General features: G+C 33.7%; 2 protein-coding genes across 3 annotated transcripts in view; one reads left to right on the top strand and one right to left on the bottom strand.

Annotated features, from left to right (window-relative positions):
- LOC117115150 (serine/arginine repetitive matrix protein 2-like) overlaps window positions 1-9,684 on the top strand; it is a 46,993-nt gene extending 37,309 nt beyond the window's left edge. For both annotated transcript variants that reach the window (XM_033258835.1, XM_033258837.1), the window contains exons 4-5: window positions 4,732-4,899; window positions 5,233-9,684. In XM_033258835.1, coding sequence (XP_033114726.1) covers window positions 4,732-4,899; window positions 5,233-5,433 — 369 coding nt within the window. In that variant the 3' untranslated portion in view covers window positions 5,434-9,684. The remainder of the gene's footprint in view (window positions 1-4,731; window positions 4,900-5,232) is intronic.
- A 742-nt stretch (window positions 9,685-10,426) lies between these two features.
- LOC117115151 (3-hydroxyisobutyryl-CoA hydrolase, mitochondrial-like) overlaps window positions 10,427-22,980 on the bottom strand; it is a 14,125-nt gene continuing 1,571 nt past the window's right edge. Inside the window, exons 2-10 of the mRNA XM_033258838.1 lie at window positions 22,064-22,256; window positions 21,482-21,566; window positions 19,970-20,103; window positions 18,975-19,199; window positions 18,390-18,476; window positions 18,090-18,230; window positions 16,316-16,435; window positions 15,456-15,598; window positions 10,427-10,608 (exon numbers count right to left, since the gene is read on the bottom strand). Coding sequence (XP_033114729.1) covers window positions 10,572-10,608; window positions 15,456-15,598; window positions 16,316-16,435; window positions 18,090-18,230; window positions 18,390-18,476; window positions 18,975-19,199; window positions 19,970-20,103; window positions 21,482-21,566; window positions 22,064-22,198 — 1,107 coding nt within the window. The 5' untranslated portion in view covers window positions 22,199-22,256 and the 3' untranslated portion in view covers window positions 10,427-10,571. The remainder of the gene's footprint in view (window positions 10,609-15,455; window positions 15,599-16,315; window positions 16,436-18,089; window positions 18,231-18,389; window positions 18,477-18,974; window positions 19,200-19,969; window positions 20,104-21,481; window positions 21,567-22,063; window positions 22,257-22,980) is intronic.

The raw sequence follows: 22,980 nt of genomic DNA, 5'->3' as shown, positions 1-22,980 counted from the left end.
AAAGGTGGATTGGAAATCAGATTCTGACTATTAAATGCTGTCTTTACCTACATAATTGACATTGTAGATTTAGGTGGCCACTTCAGCAATAACAGTATAATTATTATATAGTAAATTAACTAGTACAAATTAACAGAGAATGATATTTTGTATGAAATTTCTAACATTGGTTACTTGACACGAGATGCTATAAATAGCCAGAGGGTGTTAGGCAAATTAAGTTTAGATTGAATGTTTTGCCAACTTAGGATTTGAAGCACACGACGTAAAAAAACACTCTAGGCAAGAAACATATCCCCTTGCGTATTGCCAAGTGTACCCTGGACTATCCAACGTCATTTTATATCGTTGCTTACACACATTGAAATTAGGATATACTGCCCTCAGGGGTGTAGGATTGAAGTTAAAGATTATTAATGCTGAGTTTTGAGAGATGTCATGTACGGTGTACATGACTGTTTAACAGTCTTTCCTCAGTTTCAATAATTGCAACTTGCAAGTTTCATAAACAGGAGATTTTGGGGAAATTCAGTTAATTTAACTAATTTGTAATTTAATAAATCGTTAATCACATTTCACATTCCCATGGTTTGTAAGATTTGTATGAATGAATGCAAAATTCAAGCATTTGTGAAGTCATACCCTGCACTTTTGCTTGAAGAAAGGCTAGTACAAAAAATTTGGCATAAAGTAGGGAGTGGGGGGAAGGGGTGGATTTATACCTTCAGTGGGCTTACGGCAGTACTGTAACAGTGTAATTATCATCAGTAATTATAGATATTGTCCTACTAACTACAGTAATGCCGGTACGTTATTTATCTGACTGCAGTAAATAGCCAATGCTGTTCCAAATGTTTTTGCAACTGAGCATGATGGCTGACAGCGTTCGTGACTACTCTTGCAGTGGCGGATCCAGGATTTTGAAATAGAGGTGTCCCAGAGAGGTATTTCAATGACAGATGGGGAGTCTAAACCAATTCAGTCTTTATGATTATGGAATTGTACAGTACCTCGAGATGTCCAGGAATGATACTCTAAATTTGAATTTAAATTTTTTTTTTTTTCTTTTATGTGTCTTATTTTTTGTTCCATATTAACATGTCTTATTTTGTTATTTTAATTAGAGAAAGTTGCGACCATGGAAATACTGGTCCCAAAAATTTGGGCTTTAAAGACCTATAGTAGCCTACAAAATTAAACTATAGGCCATACAAATTAAAAGAAAAAATAAATAAAATAATAAAAAATGATAAACATGAATGATAAACAAATTAATGAAAGATTTTATCAAATGCAGGAATTTTACTTTACAATTTTCTTCCATTATTTTCATTCATCCAACTTTTTAAATATTAAATTTCCCATCCCATTATTCAGCCTTTCTTGCATAATTGATGTCATTGTCATACAAATTGCCTTTTGTAAAAGAAGGACTCTCAATTATCATAATTTCACCCTATAGTACAATTAACATTTGGCAATATCCTCCAACCTGACACGTACAGTACATCTAAGTGTGTATTAACGCACATACACTAGTTAATTTTCTCTGAATACACTACACTCGAGCCATTTCTCCCTTCAAAATGATATTACGAGTCAGCGTCAAATTTGTGAGCCCACATGTCCAGTATCTTTCCATCCCTGTTGAAAATGTAAACATTCTGATGTGTGCATCTGTGATTGGCTGTAATTTAGCAATTTAGCATGTGTAGCCTTGATGCATACTCAACCATCACTAATTCGTGGCCGTTCTACATTTTCTGGGCAGTGTAGATTCAGGCAAACTGTGTCCTACAATCCAGACGACAATAAGATCTCAAAATTCTCTCACGTGCAAATGACTTATTGATGAATATTGGAGAACATTGCGGCAGTATTGATTATTAGTATTATTGTTAGCCACAGCCTGTCTTCAATTAATTTTTGGCAAATAGCCACATCCCATCTTTCAGCTTAAATTGCTAATGAAAAAAAAAAAATGTGGTGACAACCTTATGTGTTCCACCCTTTTCATTAATGTCATAAAGTTTATGTACTACTATAGCAGCAGCACCACCACCACTGCTAAGTAAACATCTAGAAACTGTATAAATTTTCGTTTTTGTAAAGCTAAAATGGAAACGGAGTAATTTGCCATCTACAGTATACAATTCCTGAAGCTAAATGAAATTCTTTCAAGATCTAGAAACTGGCAGGCACCTCCAGGGATCTTGAGTTACCTTTTAGAATACCAGTGATCTGGGTTAAGCTATTGGAAATATCTGGTTAAATGAGCTTTAATAAACACATAAATTTTTATTATTGTTATCCATGGCCAGCTGACTTAAAAGAGATAATTTATAACTAGTGCAGTACTAAAATCATAAGTGATGGGTTAATTTCCAAGAGATTTTTGTTTTTTTTTGCCAGAGAGTGCGGGAGTCCTGTAACTTAAGGAGCTTTGAGACCCCATGCATGTACGAAAAAACAAAATTTATAATCTACTTTTTATTCATTTAAACAAAGAAAAATATTACAAAAATGAATGGAGTTGATAGATTTCATAGCATTGAACATACTGGATTTTTCTACCTGGCTCTCTAGTGTATAGTGTTGATGTAGAGTAGGTCAACTATTTTAATGCTTCTACAACTACAACAATATAATACATTTTGGAAATCTTTTCCTGGTGTAATATTAGACAGGATATGAAGCTTCGCATTTGAAGAATACGTACAGGATAGAATCTCTAGAATTCCTTTTACGGTGATAATACAGGGAACTGGTTTAAAAAGGCCAAGTTTGCTGGACTTAAGTAATAAATATTGTCAGTGGTTGCTACTGTGCCTTGATCAGATTAAAAAACTTGAAATTAATTTAAAAGAGAAAAAGAAAAAATATTAAAAATTAAATATAAAACAAACTGTCACATTACTGTAAATTCCTCCTCTTTAGTATTATTTATGGTAAGACAGAAGTGGGATGGTGTAGAAAAGAGGGGTTTGATAATGTGTTGAGGCTTCAAATATAATGAGAGGGCAGTGTGTCAGAATGTTGTCAAGATTTTTACATCAGTAGATTTTAAAGACATCATAGATTTTTTATGTGTGTTCTTTTTAATGAATGGATTTTTTTTGTGTAAAAGTTGCAAACAATTCGAATTTGAATTGTTTATGTAAAGTTCAAATTTTGAATAAAGTGAAACATCAGTCTATATGTTCAATCCTATTATTAATAGGTATTCCTTTTTATTACTAATTAAATGAGTAATATTTTTAATGGTTTTATGTAAACCATGGTAATGTCATTATACACCCAGCGCTGTAGTGTGAATGATAATCATAACGCTCTGTGCAAGGACTTATGAGTCACGAAATGCAAAAAATTATGCCTTCTTAATTGAAAACGTAATTAAAAAAACGTGCGAGGGCCACTAATATCGTAACCTATTATAAGTAGGATAGTGGTCATCATGGTTGGAGACATAATTGATAAGACACAGACCTGTATTAGCTTGTGGACTGCTTTATTTTGTAAGATCACTTGTATTCTAATACAACTGACACTAATTGCTTTTTTTATTTATTTATGAGGCCACAGACCTCTTCATTCTAAACAAAAATTGATATGGTGCATATTTTACCGAAAATGCATGAACAGTTGGTTAATTGACCTTTCTGCTAAGCTCCACCCAATGGATATTGTTGCTAAGGTCCTGCAAAACGACAGTGTAAAAACATAAACAAACATGCGTATTTGTGAGGTGTTTTTGAGACGTGTGTGTATTCGTGGCCCTGTTCAGAATGGTCAGATTTTATGTTTGGTTGACACTCCGCAATAATGGAAAACATATAGTTTAAATGAAATTGATTAAAAGCTGTTTCAAACACAAACTATATGAAGTGTGGACAGTAATTAATTGATAGACACTCCGGAAAAGTCCATTACCTTTGCCATCAATAGCAAAAATAATTGAAAACAAATAGTTTAAATGAAATTGATTAAAAGCTGTTTCAAACACAAATGTGTGGACAGTAATTAGTTTATTTTCTTTCATGGAAAGAGGTTTGAGTACATTGGCATCATGCTGTAATTCCTTTTTTTACAATTATACTGGAATTGTACCGTACCTTGATAATTACAGTAATATTGACCAGTGGCAGAACATTTTTTAAAAATAAATAGGAAAAAAAAAAAAATTTCAAATGTAATTCTGAGAGTACCATATCCGGCAGTCTAGAAGTAACATAGCCAATCAATTTCATACATCAGTTCAACCGTTGTGTGGGGCTAAGGGTGGTGTTGATCCCCCAATTGCAAAAGCTGCCGCCATCTATTTCCAATTCCTGGATCCGCCAATGTTGGCTGATCTTTACTGAATAGTGGTAGATTTATAGTACTGTACAGTAGGCCTATATTCTCAACTCAAGCTTTCAAACATAGAGTGGGCTTCCTCAGGAGACTAATAATATTAATCAGTAAGACTTTTCAGAAATGATACACAGATGTGTAAATTGTTAATGCAGTTCCTACTCCACTTCAAGATCACCTTTGGGATCTGAAAATTTTGGGGTGGTCTCGGGGTTGGTCTTTAATTAGAGGGCTAGCTTTGTGTTAAAAGGTTAAAGATTGTTATTTGGGTCTTTGGAAAAGTGGTCTCGAATTAGAGGGGCCTTGGAATTAGAGGGGTCTCGTATTGGAGGGTGCACTGTACTTTGGTTCACTTCTTTACTGTTTTTATTTCTGCAGAATCAAAGTGATGATGAACAGTTTAAGACGATGCCAATGGACTTGGTGGGCTTCTGGGAGATGGTTATGCTTCAAGTTGAAGATGTAGAGAGGCTGTTCCAAGAGGTTGACAACTTAGAGAAAAATGGTTGGGTCTTACAACAACCAACAGTTATCACTCAAAAGAAGGTATGGATTCTTAACATGTTTAATAGTAAATATTAATTGTGTAGAATGTAGTTGGTGATGTTCTGTAGTTGTAACAATTCTTTATAATTTATAAATGTCGATATTCTAATGTTATTTTTAAGTTGCTACTCTCATACAGTATAGTTAAACCTGCTTAAACATCACATATAAAAAAAAATAAAAAATAAATAAAAATAATATAAATTTATACAGTGTTATTAATAGTACAGTAAGTGATATCTTGAAGGATGAAATTTACCTTTAGATTACCAGATTCCTTTGACTATTTTAACCAGATACAGTTTCTTTAATCTGACTTCTTTTTTGTGGTAGGCCAAAGCAAAGGTTAGCAAAAGTACGGATGGTAATATGAAATCTGAACGTAATATCAAAATGGAACAGGCAAGGAAAGCCAGAGAGGAATCAAGGCGGAAACTCATCGCTGAAAAACGAGCAGCCGCGAAGCGAAACGCATTAGCAGCAGCAGCCGAGGAGAATGCAGTGGTAGAGATCTTTGTTCCGGAAAAGAAGTAGACGGGAAGGATTAGACAGGAAAAATTATCTGATTTGCTTGCCAATTGGTTGTTTTGAATAATGAATCCTGAATTCTTCAGTCACTGCATTCTAAAATTATCAAAAAATATTAACTTCAATGCATCCGTATCAAGGAACCCTATACGTGTGTGAGTGCCTACGTTCTTGCATTGCCATATTGACGTTTATTTAATTAATTTATTCTCTCCGGTTAAAGGAAATGTGTATAAAACAGAACCAAATGAGGAGTGGAGAGGAGAAAAGGCAGTCAAGACCACCTTCTCCATCTCCAATCTGTATGATTTTAAAAATTAATTAAAAAAAGATAAATGTACATGTATCTAAATGATTTAATTATCAATAAAATTTAAAAATCTGCACTTCATTTTCATTTTATTAAAGATTACATAAAGTCACAAATATGTGTATATAATTGCAACATCATCAAAAGTATACAATCCTAATTCAGTATCTACTGTAGTCAAATAATTAATTTTCCTTTAGGTTGGCCAGTTCTTAGTCTAGTATTTGTTTTGTGGTAAGTTCAGTAACTGTAAGTTCAACAACATTTCAACAGCGCCCCCCTGTGAATTTCTACTAAACTTTAGCATGCTATTGGAAATGATGTTCAGGTGATTATAAAATATGGTCTTCCAGTGTGTACAATTTTGGTACAAAGTGATTTTTACAATGTTTGTATATCTTTGATGTTTCTAGAAATATGAGGAATATTATATTAATGTTTACAGTGCAAAATATACAGTGAAATAAATGCTTTGGGACGGTTAAATAGGGAAGGAAAAGACCAAAATGCGTAGTTAAATGCTAACAGGCAGACATGAGCTATGTTAATTCCATGTATAGATTATCTGATTTAATTAAAATGCAGTTGCTTTTAGGATTTTCTCTTGTTACATGTGTTGTCAGGGTCATGATTACCATTAATCATTATAATTATGCTCATCATATTTTGTTACCATTATATTTACATATGATTATGTAGTTACAAAGTATCATTATTGTTACCAACAATACAATAACATGTTGTCCTTGAAGTTAAAAATAATCCGATTATCGAGATCATCTTTTTAATAATTTCATTACCATCATACGAAATTAGCATTTTTGTCAAATGTTTCCAACTATCAATGCCATCTTATCATCATCATAACACCAATAATCAACATTATCTTCATCATCTGAACCTGTATTACCTGTAACCATTTGCTGATGGAGCATTTTAAGGAAATTTAAGCCCTGGTACAGTATCGTCTGGTTTGATATAGATTATTTCACCCTTAATTCTTTTATGTTTTATATTGTCTTTTATGGTTCAATTTTAATAGATCATTCCACTCATGACCCTCTTCCATATAACACCTGATTGTATTTTAAAACAATTTGTGAAACTTTCTAAAGATAAGCAATATTAAAATTGAATAACAATATTACCCTGATACTGTATGTATCAGGGTAAGTGATGTTTGACCTTGATAGGAGAGTATCACTTTGAGGTAAGAATAGAGAATTAAATTACATAATGTAACCATGGAGAATGCTGTCAAACTGTAACTATTGAGCAATACTTCCATGATATAACTAACTGTGACTAATAACAGAAACATAACAGTAATCACATTAAAGATGAAGATTTTATATTTTTATGAGTTATATAATGTTCTGCTAGGTGATAATTCTCTGATGAATTATATATAATAATATATTAAAAAACAGTATAATACAGAGAAATGTTTATGTATGTACTTGTATATATGGTTATTTATTTGGCAGATCACATTCGCTAAGCACTTTCCAGACTATCAAAGGTCATTTGACAAAAACATGTGATACCTAAATATGATTACCATATATAGCCACCTTATGACTATTATGCATACGACAGCTTTTTGTCAAAGAAAATTTGATATTGTGGGCAGAGCTTTTAGTTAAGATTCAGTTTATTAAGGCTTAGTATCAGGTTCTGGTTCTTAACATTTTAAAATAAAAAAGGACATAAATGTGACCCACCACCACTTTAATCAGTCCACTGTGTTACACCTTGTGACGGATTAGATAATAATTACTGTATGTTGGTGTGAATCTCTGAATTTTAGGGGAAAATGGTTTATCAATAATTGTTTGTTTTATTAATTAAGACATTATGCATGTTCATACAGACTTGTGTCCAAATTAAATTTACAAAAGCCTTACAATACTATGCGTACATTGCATCAGACTAGTGTTCGTGTCCACACGCTGCTTGGACAGGGCACATGTGCTTATTTACATTGAAGCTACTTCAAAACTTAAAAGTAACTAATTAGAATTTCCAGAAGCGATAAGTGCTGCTCTCATTTTCTTTATCATTTTTCAGATTCTTGAAATTATTATTACAATTACGAAAACATTGTGGCTAAAAAACACATCACAGGAATGCATTTTTAGAATTTGGTAATTATTCTTTTAGAAAAAAAGTAATGGTAACAGCTCTACCCAGATCTTATGAAAAATAGACTACTACTTTGAGCATACTTTGACTTTAATTTGACCTTATCTTAATGGAACTATAATTTTGAAGCTGAAACTAGTGTTAATAAATAAGTGGTTTTTTATCTTTGAAACCTTTTTTTGCCAAATTTCATGTTCATACATTCTTACGGTCAAATGCCATAGTTCTTCTTGTAGATATGGTAATATTAACACAATTTAAATTTCAAATTCTCTGGTTTCTGGTACAAGACTTGGAATGTGACATATTGTTCAATATGATGTTATGAATGTTAAGTTTAAAAGATCATTTTCACATACTGTACTCTTATAAAAGATAGTCCTGACTATTACATCATACTGTACTCTACCCACGTCATCATTCTTATAATCAACTTTGACCTTCGTGGAATGGACTCGCTGTGCTCTGCTGATAGCGATATTAATTCATCGACTATGCCAATCCTAATCATTGTGGCATGTGTGCATCAGCTAGCTGTCCATGTTACTTTAGACATCAATGTAAATTCTGGTAGGCAGTGTCTGAGCTGTGGGGAACCAGGAATTTCCAAATAGAGGGGGTCTAGGGAGAAACATTTACAAATTAAGGGTCCAGACTACCTCAGCCCCAACGTCATTGTGGCTGATGTAAAAAATGCAGTGGCTTTGTGCCATCTGGATGGCTAAAAATGGTGCTCTTAAATAAAATTTTGAAGTAATTTTTATTTTTTCCCCTTTTCTTACTTTCAACAATTTAGAGGGTACAGAATCCGCCCCTGTTGAGTTTGTTTATAGTCTGTATTTCATGGGAAAAGTTGAAGAACCCTAAATCATTTTGAGTGAAGAAATAAAAAGCAGAGGATTTGGAAGGTTCAACTTGGTAATCCAATTTGTTCGGACAAAAGCTCGGTCCACACTATCAAATTTTCATTGACAAAAAAACAGTTGTATGTCCATATATAGTCATGATGTGATGTCATTATGACCATATTTAGGCATGTCACATGTTTTTGTCAAATAAAATTTGATAATCTGGACGCGGGCTTAGGTTTACATAACGCTGATGAAAGAATGTTGGATGCTAGGATACAAGTCTGTTCATGGCACAGGACTTCAGGACTTCATTAAGTAATGTCCCTAAAGATAATTACTACACTCTAATCTTAGCCATTCATAGTTCCTTTATGAATTGACACAATCTTTTGTAGCTTAGACTAAGCAAAAGCTAGCATATAGCTCAACGTTAAACTTAAAACCATGCGAGCAGGATGAGGCTTATACAACACGTTGCTATGATACATCGTATGATCGGTGAAAGAAAATGTTCCCCCACCCAAATATAATTTCCTTTATTGAGCTGCAAGTCCTTTTAAGTTTATTTGTATCTCAAGTGTTTTACTTACCATTGATACAGTAGTTAAGTTTCTATATCAATTTCCATATCTGTTATGCTGCTTGAAATGATGTGAAAGCTCTAGCCTATTTTTGTTATTCATTAATGGTTATTGGTTTTCACCCTTGATATTCTAATGATGGATCAATTGAAGTTTATACTGTTAAAAAATAAGCATGGAGATATTTATATAAAAAAAACTTTCCTATGGAAAATTAAGCAATTTAAGAATGTTTTAAATGTATATTTAGTGAAGTTACTACTGAGAGATTATGCACATGAATAGAAAATGAATGCATTGGTATCTTGACTTTTGATGAGACAATCACTTTACAAAAAAATGTTGATCAATAAAGGTATATTAACTGATAGAAATGAATTTGTTAGCAGTGAAGCCTTCTTTGGCATTCGCTCAGAGCTTTGTTGCATACTGTAACAAGTTGTCTTCACATAATGCTTGCATCATTGATATTTCATTTTGATTTGCTTTAATTCTTTTGAGTTGAGTACTGGGAATAGGTTGCTGTATTATTTGTACTAACCTATGTGGCTATTTTATTCTGAACCTTGTGCAACCATTCGGTTTTTGTGCTGTGTCAGTCGGGCACCACCTCCAACCATTCTGGTAACTGTACAGTAACCATAATGGTTGCAGTAAACACAGTCGAACACTATCACTGGCTCTATTCACTAAATGGTGATATCTAATAAGTATCAAGCTTGGTTTCCATATAATTGCTACACTCTAAGGTATTGCCGACAGCATCCGGTGATGCGGATTGGTCGGTCGAATCGGGAAGCCTTCCCGATTGCGTCAGGGAATGTTACACAGTGCAACGAATGCACTGGAAACGCTGTAGCACCAGTGTAGTGATTTTAAGAGAAACCAGGCTTAATATGTAATAGATACAGGATAGCAGTCAGAATGATGAGTACTTTTATCGTTTCATTGAAATAAATCATATCCATCAACTTGGTCTGATTGAGGCTCTGACACAGTATGTATACAGTAGCTGAAGCAATATTTCTAATATTATTGCATTATATGTGTATGTTTAGATTAAATACATATCTGAATATACTTGGTGGTAAATACTCCCAAACAAAAGACTATTTGCTGTCAAATGTTTTTATTTTTATTCTATAAAATGTGACTTCTTTAAAGTGCCATAGAAGCGGTTCTGATCATATCATTCATTGTACATAACAATTTTTCTTTTTAAATTCAGCTGTTTTTGTTTGTGCATTTTAAACTTCATTATAATTTGTCTTCTTTTTTGTTCTTGGGCTTGGGTCTGCAAGTAGACAAAAACAAAGAAAAAATAAAGTGCACATTACTATATGATAAATGCAAATGTCTGTCATTGTTTGTCTTAATGGTTCAGGAAGTGGCAGGCGGGATTACCTCTACCTACACCCTAATGGAAACTTGGGTATCGGTGGCTTATATCCACTAAAGCTAAGCTTATGTCACACTTGTAACTGACATTAATGGGCAACTACAAGCAACTGTAAGCAACTAGTTTCCTAATGTGCATGGTCATATTCTATCGCAATTTAGAGAGCGATTCACAGTTACTGGAAAATTGCCAAAGGTCAGTTGATGCAATCGAGTCGCAAGGGTGACATAAGTTTATAGCTCCAATCAGATACCAGTGGCTTAAGGCTTATGGGAGTGACATTACCTGAGGGCTGGTGCAGAGGTTGGAAGGGGGAGCTATTTAGGCCTACAATAACTCTGAACATACTGTATGATGGACTATTCTGTAATGTGATACTTAATATTAGCAATTCTTAATTTGTCCTCGTTCAACTGAAATAGGAAATTCAGGCTCGACTCCTTGGGACCCACAGCTGCACCAACCAATTTAACTACATTTAACGGACACAATCGTAAACCTTTTAACTCTTCTCAGCGTTTAGACCTGCATTCAAGTCCAAGCTTCCTAGCTAACTTGGTCATCAGCTGTAAGAGGCAAGAGCATTACCTCTTTCCCAAACGCATGCTCAGCCCTAGAACTTGGCAAGACCTCGCATTAGGTATATAGACATGATAAAACATTTATATACAGTACTGTATTAATTTGCATCACAACATGTTTACTGGGAAGCTGATAACAGAGTTTGGAAAGATGGGTTAATGATTTACTAACCCTGGCTCTAGGCAGGTATAATATATTATTATAATATATTATTATTAAACCAAGAATATTATTATGGCAGATGTAAGTACAGTACAGATATGGTAAACTTTAACCTAAAGTATATCAATGTAATTTCAGATCAAGAAAACTAAGAATTCCAGCAGATTGTAATTGTTTATAAAATTAGAGAGACTTCATGACTCCACCAGATAATAAGTGTTTATGAAATTTGGGGGACTTGAATTTTAATATAATTTTAAAAGAATTTATCAGGGACGTGCCATGATAGATAAATTGATTGAGCTCCCTCTACTGGCTTTTCCAACCTTGTACTGCAGATGTTTTACCAATCGGTTAATTTTGAGAAACCCGAACATGCTATACAGGATGCTCTATTTCTTTTACTTCCTTCAAAGAATACCACAAGAAGTTATTCACCTACAATATTAGTCAAGCAAGAAGATCTCTTGTAGCTGAAAAGATATGACCTGTATTTCAGAACACCATGAAGATTCATAGCCAGACATTCATCTCTTTATTTATATTACCAGCCGTCCTACAGCTTATCTCCTTATCGATAAGGGAGGGACTGTTTTATTTGGCAAGAATATTGTAAATATTTTACAAAAACAAGAAAATGTATTTCCAGTCACATTTTTTTTTTATATTCCCGCATCTATATTTCCTAAAGTTTTGACACGGACGGGAGTGATAATAACAATTTTTTGCGCTTGTGCCCTTATATACGATAGCAATAATGTTAATGATGATAAGTTGATAATAATGGTCATGTGGATAACAACAATAAGCTTCACAAAACCTACACAAGGCAGTACCCACAATGACAGGCGCAGTTAAGTATAGTTTCATTGATTGAACAAATAGGAAAAATAGTATACAGTACATATAATGAATAATGAAAGGAATGAATATCTTCATGATTTGAAAGATAGAAGTTCCTTTCAACAAGGCAGTATAGATTTCTTCAGAATGGAAGTCCATATAATTTTAACGAATGAGAACCCTGTATTAGGTGGAGGCATGCAAAGAGAATAGAACAAACATGAATGGAAATGGAACTAAATCATATGAATGCAAACATAGAAATAAATTATTTTGCTATAGAATTGTGTAAACATCCAATGTTATGTGATATCAAAGATCTTATAATTACATGATAGCTCTCTCTGCGATTCTACACTTAACAAATAGAAGCGTCGATGGTCAGTGAAAAGCAATAGAAAGCAATTGTAATTGAAAAAAGGGCGTCTTAGTTGTTACCATGGAATTTGCACGTAGATCATAGATGTCAAAGTTCAAAAGTAATTGTAATTGAAAGAGGGCGCCCTACACTGCTTTATTACAGAATTTGTACGCAGAAATCGCGTAGAACGCTATCTTGTTATTATAAGATCTGTGTGATATTAAATCCACCACCAGAGGGCAGTATTAGCTCAGTAAGTTAAACTAATGGTAGCCAAGTGCTATGTGTGCTGAAATGGACAACTCTACTTAATGCCAAGTTCATATATATTTGTAATGCAATTTGAACTTTGATGCAAATTTACTAATGTGTTTTCCTAATCTCATTTTAATAACAATTTGAGATTTATATTTGTAGTGCAATTTAAATTGTGATGTAATTGAATTGATGTTTTTTGTATTTTTAAGCCAAATGGACCATGAATTTCCACATATTTGATTGACAATAAAAGTTTATCTTATCTTATCTTAATCTCGTCAGTTGCTCTCCTTGGTTTTTAAGCTGTTAAAAAGCAAGTTTCAATAGCATACAGCCATAAGGACGAGACGTTTAATCTGTTGGAGCGTTCCATGTGCAATATTACCTCTGTGCACATTAAGCCGGGCACTCATTGCATCCGACGGTCATTGGCCGAAACGATTTCACGGAGAACATAATGCCATGCATGTGTGTGTCTGCATTTAAAGAATGCAGTTACATTTTTCAGAAAAGTTTACATGCCAAATTCACTAACTCCACAAGACTTGCATTATTTTACAGTATAAATCCAATCCAAAAAAAAACTGACAAGGATCTATTCAGCTGTGATATCATATATCATTCAAAAAGTTTGAAAACCAAATAACTAAATCAAATTAGCAGAATTTATAACTTAAAAGTATGATGCAATATAGTTAAAGTGCATTAGAATACTGTTTATATTAAATGATGTTAAGATTCACTAGCAAGATCATTTACAGTGAGAATTTTAGCAAATAGAATAAATCACATTTTCAATTGCACCCTCTTTAATTACAAGTATCAAACATTTTAATTAAAATTTCAATCACAATGGTTTTTTTTTTTTTTACAGTTTAGAGTCAAAAGATACACCATAATGGACTACTTTGGTTTAAGCAAAACATTTATCATTCAAATGTATATATCACTGATGGTGGAAGTACATATTAGCACATCATATGTAACTTTATTTGCATTTTTCATTCAAGAACCTCTTTAAAAAGAAGATAAATTAGCATTAAATATTTTAATTACTGCTTTACTGTTGCAGTATAACTAAATGATATATAAACACAAATTATAAATCTGAGTAAAGTCATTCTTCTATACAAGTCGATAGCAGCAAATGAGTAGCAAGGTGGTAACAACCCACCTGTTTAAGATGCAATAACTAAATAATATAAAAAATATTTTGATTTATTTATTATACTGTAATAGTCTATACCAATCTAGCAGCACTAAATAATATTGATCATTTTCCAACAATAGAGGGTGCTCTATTAAATATAATTTGTATCATTAAAATCTGTGTATGGTATATGAAATGCATTCTATTATAACAACACTGTACAGTACTTGAGAGATGGATAGATCAGCTAACTCTTTGTGAAGTCAATCTTTGTGAAGTCTTGATTTTAAAATGCAATACAAATTCATGTTTATCTTTTAGAAAATACAACACCCCATGTCACATCAATTACCTAATCATCCGTTAAACTGTCCTCAAAGAAAGCATTTATATCATACTTTAGAATACAGCTTCTCAATCAGTATTTGGAAGCCTTGGTTTAATCTAGCCATGCCAATCGGAAGTTTGTATCCATGCTTTAAAAAATCATTTTACAAGACTTGAGAGTAGCATTGCTGTTATTTGGAAGAATGAGCTTGGGTGGAAGGATTGGAAGACACATGTACTGGCATCATGGCTCAACAAAAAGTACATGTATCTCTACTGTACCGTTTAGTCGGTAAGCTGCTCACAAAGTGAATAACACCAATTTTAGCATGCATAAGAAGTTGTTAGATTTGGGTATTTAAAAAAGTAAATGAAAGTGCAGTATTGGGTACAAATCATAAGTACTGATGCGGTTACTCTGAACCAGTCCATAGGACACAGCGCCTACCTGTTTTACCAGTAGATACACACTGATTTTGTACCAGTTTCCCTTAACTATTAAAGGAAACTACCGTTATTCAACTAGAACTCAAAAAAAGATATAATATAAACAAAATTATTAAGCTTTTTTATTTTCCTTACTGCTAATGCTGGCATTCATATTTTTGTGAAATCAATCTTAATAGTGTACTAAGCAATTACTTATACTTTCACTCTGCAAATTAGCATTGTTTCTTTTTTATTGCTAGGATGCAAGCACACAAGTTAAATACTGTACACAGTACTGAACATAAATGGATGTCCTTTAAGTTTTGGACCACCGCTCTCCAAGTTGGACTTAAAGGTTGACTGGGACAATAGTGTTAAAAGGGAAATCAGTGGTCTGCGGGTTATCCAGAACATATTAGTGTGAGAAAGCGTTTAAGCAAAAGCTCCTGAAGCTACTGGTTATTATTTCTAGATTAATTCAAGCAATTAGTTGGCAAACACCCATTCACACAGTAGTACACATCTACGTAAGCAACATCAGTGCAAGAAATGATTACAGAAATTGTGAGACCAGGAGCAGAAAGAGAGTAATACTGTGAGAGCTTCCAAAGTATAAAAACAATAGCCTACAGTATCAAGTCGTCCTCCAATGGACGGAAGTGCGACTCCACAATTTCATCTGTTACTTCTTCAATAGATTTTGGATTCCAGTGTGGTTGATTATCTTTATCTACCAGTAAAGCACGGACGCCCTCGTAGAAATCATGACCACGCTGAAAGAATTCCAATTCAAATTTATGTTATCATTTTATTTGGAAATCCACAAAATACTGCAGTCTGGCCTAATTTTGAATTTTTATAATGGGTTTTGACATTTACGAATACAAATAAACTTTATTCCATTTTAAGAAAAAACAAAAGAAAAGCATCTTCAGTTAGCAAAAATAGAATACAAAAACATTACAATCTAAGTATAAAAAAATCTAAAAATTATAACCATCACCATCATCACTATTACATCACCATCATGATTAACTTTATTATCATTATCATCATCACCATTAATGATTATCAAATTAGTATTATCATTATTATCTATTATGATCAGCATCTTTATCATCATCACCATTATATTTATCAGGGGTTCCAAGTTAGAAGTACTCACTTCCATGTTAAATGAGCTTTCTTAACACATTAAATTTTATTTTGCTGCACATAGTGATACTCGTGTGAATGAAAATAAAGCAGTGAAAACAATAAAATGTTACGAGTTTGCGGGAGATGGGATATTTTCTAGGAGATTCCTGCTTGCTCGCAGGACTGTAAGATGTCGTCCCAATTTCCAGGAGGTTCCCGCAAATTGCAGTATACTTGGACCCCTGTATCTAAAATGACATTCATAGGAGGGATTGTCGCATGGATTGCAATTTGGGCGGAGGTTCGATGGTATTCTAAAAAAAAGCAATAAAATCATCTATTTGAAAACTTACTAAGCAACCCTCAGCAATCCTGTACTCCATCATTAAACAATCTTGTAGACTGAGATCGCTGCCCTCTATAAGTTGACGTAGCGTCACTTTCATTGATGTTGGCGATTTCTGTTTCAATATCTGGTAGAATAAAATTTTAAAAAGTGTTGAAGATGTGAGGCAAACAGTAGTTTCTAATATTTCAGAGCTTTGAATGATGCCTTGTAAAACTCCAGGAAAACAAGTTGGCGAGCCGGATGGCCGAGTGGTTAAGGCAGGGGTGCAGCAACCTACAGCCATAATATCGGTGCTGGTTCGAACGGCACGCTCACCTATGGTTCTGGTGGTAGAACAAGTCTTCTATGATAAGAACTATAAATCGTAGGTCCAGTGTACACACTGGCTCTTGTGCACTATAAAGAACCCAGGACATCTATCGATGTGAGTAGGGGTTACCCTGGTGTACTGGTTCATACAGCCCTTGTTGTGGACAGGCAAGACACAGCTGGTACCGGTTTACCTGTTAGCTCAGACACGAAGAGAGGGTTACTGTGCGAGCTAGTCCCACAGCTCAAGCACTTTGAGACTTTTGTATAAAACACTATATAAATTTAACCACATTACATTACAATCATGGAAGCTAATCTAAAAAAAAACTTTCAACTAAGAATTTATTTTATTACATTTTATTCCTTCCAGCAAACAATACAACAATTCAAGGATTTATTTATTCAACAACAAAATAAATATACATTGAAGCCAATGGCTAAATTGAGTAAAATTTCACAAACAAAGATATATTGCACATTATAAAGCGAGAAAAAAAGACACCAAAAACTAACTAGTTATTGAGAACAAAGACAAGGACAAAGAAAGAGACTGAGAAGGGGAAAAAAACTACTATCACCGGAAACTCCAACTTCCTAAACATTTAATATTAATTTTTAAAAATAGCTATAAAACTATAAGATAATTATTATTATTAAAAAAAAAGGAAAAATAGTACACTCTGACCACATTATCAAGTGACAAATAAATGTGATGTGCCCATATTTGGGTGTAATATGACATCATGACACCCATATATGGGCTCATGATGCCCATATATGGGCTCATGATGCCCATATATGGGCTCATCATGCCCATATATGGGCTCATCATGTCCATATATGTGCACATCACACAAATTTGTCACAATCACTTTGATAGTGTAGACAAAGCCTAAATAACATCTAGCTGTAGCTGTATTATTATTTGATTCTCTGTGTTACTACTTTGTATTTCGAAGCTACACTGAATGAAATGTGCAAGTACTATACTCATTAATTTTTTCTATATAACACACCTAAATAGATCCCTGTCATTTGATTGGTGGATTTCGTATCACATCACATTATTATTTACCCCCATTTCGTCACTCGTCATGGAAATATATTTCCATTCTTGCATTTTCTTTTCATCCGTTTTTTTCCCATTGCACGGTGTCTGGGAATCAATATGACTTCAACCTAATACAATCTTTTCATTGGTTAAAAAGATGCAGGACTGTTCCATTTAGAAAAAGCGTAGATTTTTTCATAACATATTAAACGACAAGAATCTCCATTCAGGAAAAAAAGTAGATTTTTTAATAGAATATCAAATGACAAGAATCTATTTTAGGTGTGTTTCATTCGTTTTCCCATTTCGCTCATAACATTATTTGTATATACTACTTTTATCAGGGCTTTCTTAGAGTGGAAAGCTCAAATAATTAAGATTTTCTTTACAAGGGTGAGAAGGATTGAAAAATCACCTGTAGTTGTTTATTGGCCCATTCTGATCCATCATGCTCCAGGTCATGGAATATTTGTTCTATTGTGTTACCTGCAAACAACATGTCAATCTTCTCTAGGTCAGGTTTTAAACTGAATTCTTGACCTCTCCCTATTTGACACTGAAAAACAATATTAAATCAGCATTTGGATTTCCTCCCTAATACAATTCCAAAATTATTACCTACTCTCTACCTAACCATATATATTTAAAAAAATTGTATTTATTTATTTTTATTTTCTTTTTCAACTTAATAAATATAGAGTCAAAAATACAATACCTGTTTATGATATCTCTCTAATACTGATGCTATATCCTTCTCAACTGGATTGGAGAGGGCAAGTAACTCTTCTTCTAGTTGTGGTAACTGCAAATTAGTGATTCAAGAGACTCAATTAATGTTACTCTTCCATATATCAGGTACACAGTACAGAAATTGATTTTGCTTAGCAGGTTACATAACCACATAATACCTCACAAAGTATACAGCCATATCGAAAGACAACACTTGATTCTACCAACCTTCATCCTTTATAGGACTCATCTATAAAAGATCCGAATTTAATACTCAGCTTAGGAGCTGGGTCTCGAAAACCTGGCCCTGACGTGCAAGAGGCAGGAACCATACCAACCAGCCAAACGCTCAGTTCATGCACGCTAATACAAATATTCTGTGAAAATACTGTTAGTGGGCTTCTCAAAGTGCAAAAGGTTGTGATGCAACATAAATTTAGAACATGCAATACTGAATAGGAGGCCTTCTTGAACTATGGCTTTGGTTATTGCAGTTTTGGCTTATTGCCAATTTATCCAAGTTTCGACGCTTTAGGGTTAGGGTTAATGCAATTAACAAATACTACGCTACCTTTTCTGACTCCACAAAATGTGTTGCAACACCAGATTTATACACATCATGAGCTTTCAACCGTATTCCAGTCAACGAGAGGAAAATACCTAGTCTTCCGCCCAGCCTGGGCATGAAGTATCCACCGCCAACATCTGGAAAAAGACCAATACCTGTCTCGGGCATAGCAAATAGTGTGCGCTCAGTTGCGACTCGGTATGAACCATGTACTGAAAGACCTACACCCTTTATACAATAAAAATAAACCATAAGAAATGTTTTTTAACGTACATATGCTAACTTTATTATTTTATTAACTTTTAATGAATTGCAAATGTAAAACAAAAAAAATTACAATGCACAACAAGTTCCCTCATTAATTATACAACCTCTCAACTAGTGGCATAACTAGGGGTACACAGGGGTTCCCCCTCCCCCACACAAAAAAAAAGCTACTCCCTAGTCACTACCCCTCCCAAACTGAGAATACAAAGCAAAAAAAAAATATGCTGAAGCAGTTAAAAATCACGTCGTATCACAATATTTTTTAAGCTTCCAGCCCCTCACTTAATCATCGATCCCTGCACTTCACCTTTGTGCACCACATTTTTTAATGATCTCCCTCATCAAGATTTAATCTTGGATTGCTGCACAGAAGGAATCGCTTTACACTACACTTCTTTTTCGTAATTTACAGTTTATTTTTGTGGGGTGGATTGTTTTTCATTTCCATAATTTATTTTGCCATTGTTAGGTACAGATTATTTTTATTTTAAATACTAAATTGTTGACTTTTGCGTACTGTATTTAATATCTGCATTTAAATTTTCCTTTTTTATGATGTACCGTAATGTGTAATTTACATTAATTGTAAATAAGGTACCTCACAGCCATAATGTAAAAAACAGCATTGTATTTGTTGATTTGTGTTTCGTGAATAAATAAAGTTTTACTACTTTACTACTACAGCTAGACGGCTGTACAGTATTAGGCTACTGTTTACTTTGGTTACTTACCCCACCCATTGTGATGCCATCAATAAGAGCTATGTAGGGTATATTATACGTGCCAATTGCATTATTCAGCATGTATTCTTCTTTGAAAAAAGTGCCCGCGTTTGGATCTCCTTTACTACCTAAATCAGTGACAGCTGCAAAGAGAGGTAATTTTTTTCAGTTTTTTGTATCCTTGTATAATAGTGAATACATTTTTCTGTACTTTCCTATAGTTAAACTGATGTTTATTGTCAAAACTTTATTTACATGCACCCACGAACTACTCAAAACGTATTTACCTTCATGCACCTCAACATTTAACTCATATTACACACGCACACACATAACTGGCAAAGACAAGCTACACCAGCTATTCGTCAAAAAAATAACAGCATCAACAGAGTGAGTCTGGTAGAATGGCTCTTTATCCCTATTAGCAGATGGTGTTGACATACACCATTTATATCGGTGGCACTCAACAGGTGGTGCGTCAAACATCTTAACTAATACAAAAGTAATCTTAACAAAGCTAATGAAAATATACAGTATAACTAATGAAAATATACAGTAAAGTAAAAGAGAATAAAAATAAAAAGAGACATAAAACACAACAACACAAAGTCAATTTAATCTTTAAGAAGATCACACCTTTTTCTCCATGCTCTTTTAGCTAGTGTTCTTGGTTTAAGACATTTTGCTCTAATTAGCTTGTCTTTTGAAATGGGACGTTAAAAAATTGGTTATTTCTGTGTCCATATAACCACATGTACAAAAAAAAAGAAAGAACTCAGTCCATCATTTGATTGTCTGCCGGTGTACTGAACATGGTAGGTCAAGGCTAATCAGATTCAACAAAGACCATATATACTGCATATTTACGTACATAATTTTTATTCCCACCTTCAGCAAAAGGTGTTTGACACACACAGAGTGGCTATATGGTGAATGGCATAACAAAACTTATTTCTCCCTTCTGCAATCCATCTAAACAATGCAAGCCATAAGAAATAGTTGCAATCAACCAGTCTGTTAAGTGTTGAAGTACGATTCTAATGTTTATGAGCTCTACGTTATATTATATAATTTTTTACCGACTAATCAACTGTATCTTAACTATATATTATCTTTTATTTTAACACGATTTAACTTTAAATTTATTTATGTGTATATATCGAACCTTGAAAAAAGGATTTCATGTAAACCTTTTACGTGACAAAAAAGAGAAACTCTGAAATTGAAGGATGGCTGTGATTGGGTGCTACAGTATTCAACCACAATAAAGTTGAGTTGACTAACCATCAGCACAGCCTGGACCAGGCCTGGAAAAAAGAATGTTGTGCCTCCGACCATGAAAATGGTCTCAATAAAAGCGTCCAGCACTTAATGTTATCTGTACACTATATAGCCCAACAGTTTATTTCTTTTTTAAATGTTTTTTTCCCCTGAAATGCCAGGACATTCCTGACACCTCCGACTGCCGGTCGCGCACTTTTTCCAGCCCTGCCACGGACACCAAGAGAGAATGGCTCTTACCTTTAATATCACCTCCAGCACAGAATGCTTTATCTCCTGCTCCTTTGATGATCACCATTGTTGATTTTGGATCTTCTTCCCATTCCTTAAAAGACACATAGGAATAGTATAAGACACGACATGGACAGAATTAAACCCCTTGATTTCTAGCTAGACTGGAGTCCTAGCCTTTCCTTAGCTACGCTTGGCATACATTATACAGGCAGGCGCTATTGATCGCCTAGCTTGACCTAGGATCAGCCCTAGGTAAGCTAAGCCGAACACTAGCCTATAGTAGGCCCAATGAAACATATTAAAAATATAAGACAGGTCTAAAATTCTGTCAGATAAAAAAGTATACTACATACTGTACTTTAATTATCAAAAGGATATCAAATTTGATGATTAAAACTTAAAAAGTTGGCCTTTTCAATCGTTGTAAAGAAGACAAAGTATTTTACGATTCTCCTTGGTAAAAAAAAAATACATGCCACAATCACAATACAATAAGCATTTCTAATATTTATTCTGTATTGTTAATGAATAATCATCATTAAACATTGTTGAAAAAAAAAAAAAAGTTGTGTATCTTTGGTCTCTTACCTTTAATTTAGGGTATATCTTGCGAATCATAGACAGATTGAGGGCATTAAGTGCCTTTGGTCTGTTTAAGGTGATGATGCCTTTGCTACCCTTTCGTTCAAGAATCACGTCTTCTTCTGATGCCATGGAAGACATTTTTAACTGACTGCATATTATGTTTGTCCGTCTGATTGCAGGTGACAGAGATGTTAACCTGTAAAACCATTAAAATAATATAATAAAGATGTATTATTTAAGCAATATTATAGTTTTCAATTAGAGATTAGAACAAGAAGACATTTTATTCACCAATATAGATACATGGGTATTGCTAAAAGCCTGTAAACCTCAGAAAACACACCTTAAGTTAAACTAGCTTTTGACAATTTCCTTAAAATCTAATAAAACATTTTCGATTGAATTAAATTTACAAAACAAATTTGAGCACATGTTGTACACAAGCTGCAAAACAAATTTGGTAAGCAAAATGCTGAATTTTCCAGCGATGCCCAAATACCGATTCTGAGATTCTCACTACACATCCCATCTCATTCTCATTTAATAACTCACCGAGACAAACACAAAAACATATGGGTAATAGTTGAAATAAAATAAGACCCCAATTCCCATCATAACCGGTCCTACTAACCAGCACCTGGTGGCACCCACTAGTCTAGATGATTTTTAGTTAATTAAGGTCATCTTAGCACATCTACCAGCCTGTTGTTGATTGATAAATAACTTTATTGTTAATATTCATCTGGTTTGTAGTAATTATTTCAAGTTTTGAATTTTTGGTTTGGAAAACGGAAAAGAAATTCTCAATCCGATAAATAATGTGGTTAATCTTTAAAATAAGAGTTATTTATGTTTTGTAAATACAGACCATGGCGCTAAATGCACTTTACTTTAGTAGTACTTCACCCTAACCCTAACCT

This window comes from Anneissia japonica, unplaced genomic scaffold (assembly GCF_011630105.1).
Source record: "Anneissia japonica isolate Jap-2015-1 unplaced genomic scaffold, ASM1163010v1 scaffold6997_len847652_cov182, whole genome shotgun sequence".
In the NCBI taxonomy this organism is placed as follows: Eukaryota; Metazoa; Echinodermata; class Crinoidea; order Comatulida; family Comatulidae; genus Anneissia; species Anneissia japonica.
This window is presented reverse-complemented; position numbering and strand designations above follow the sequence as displayed.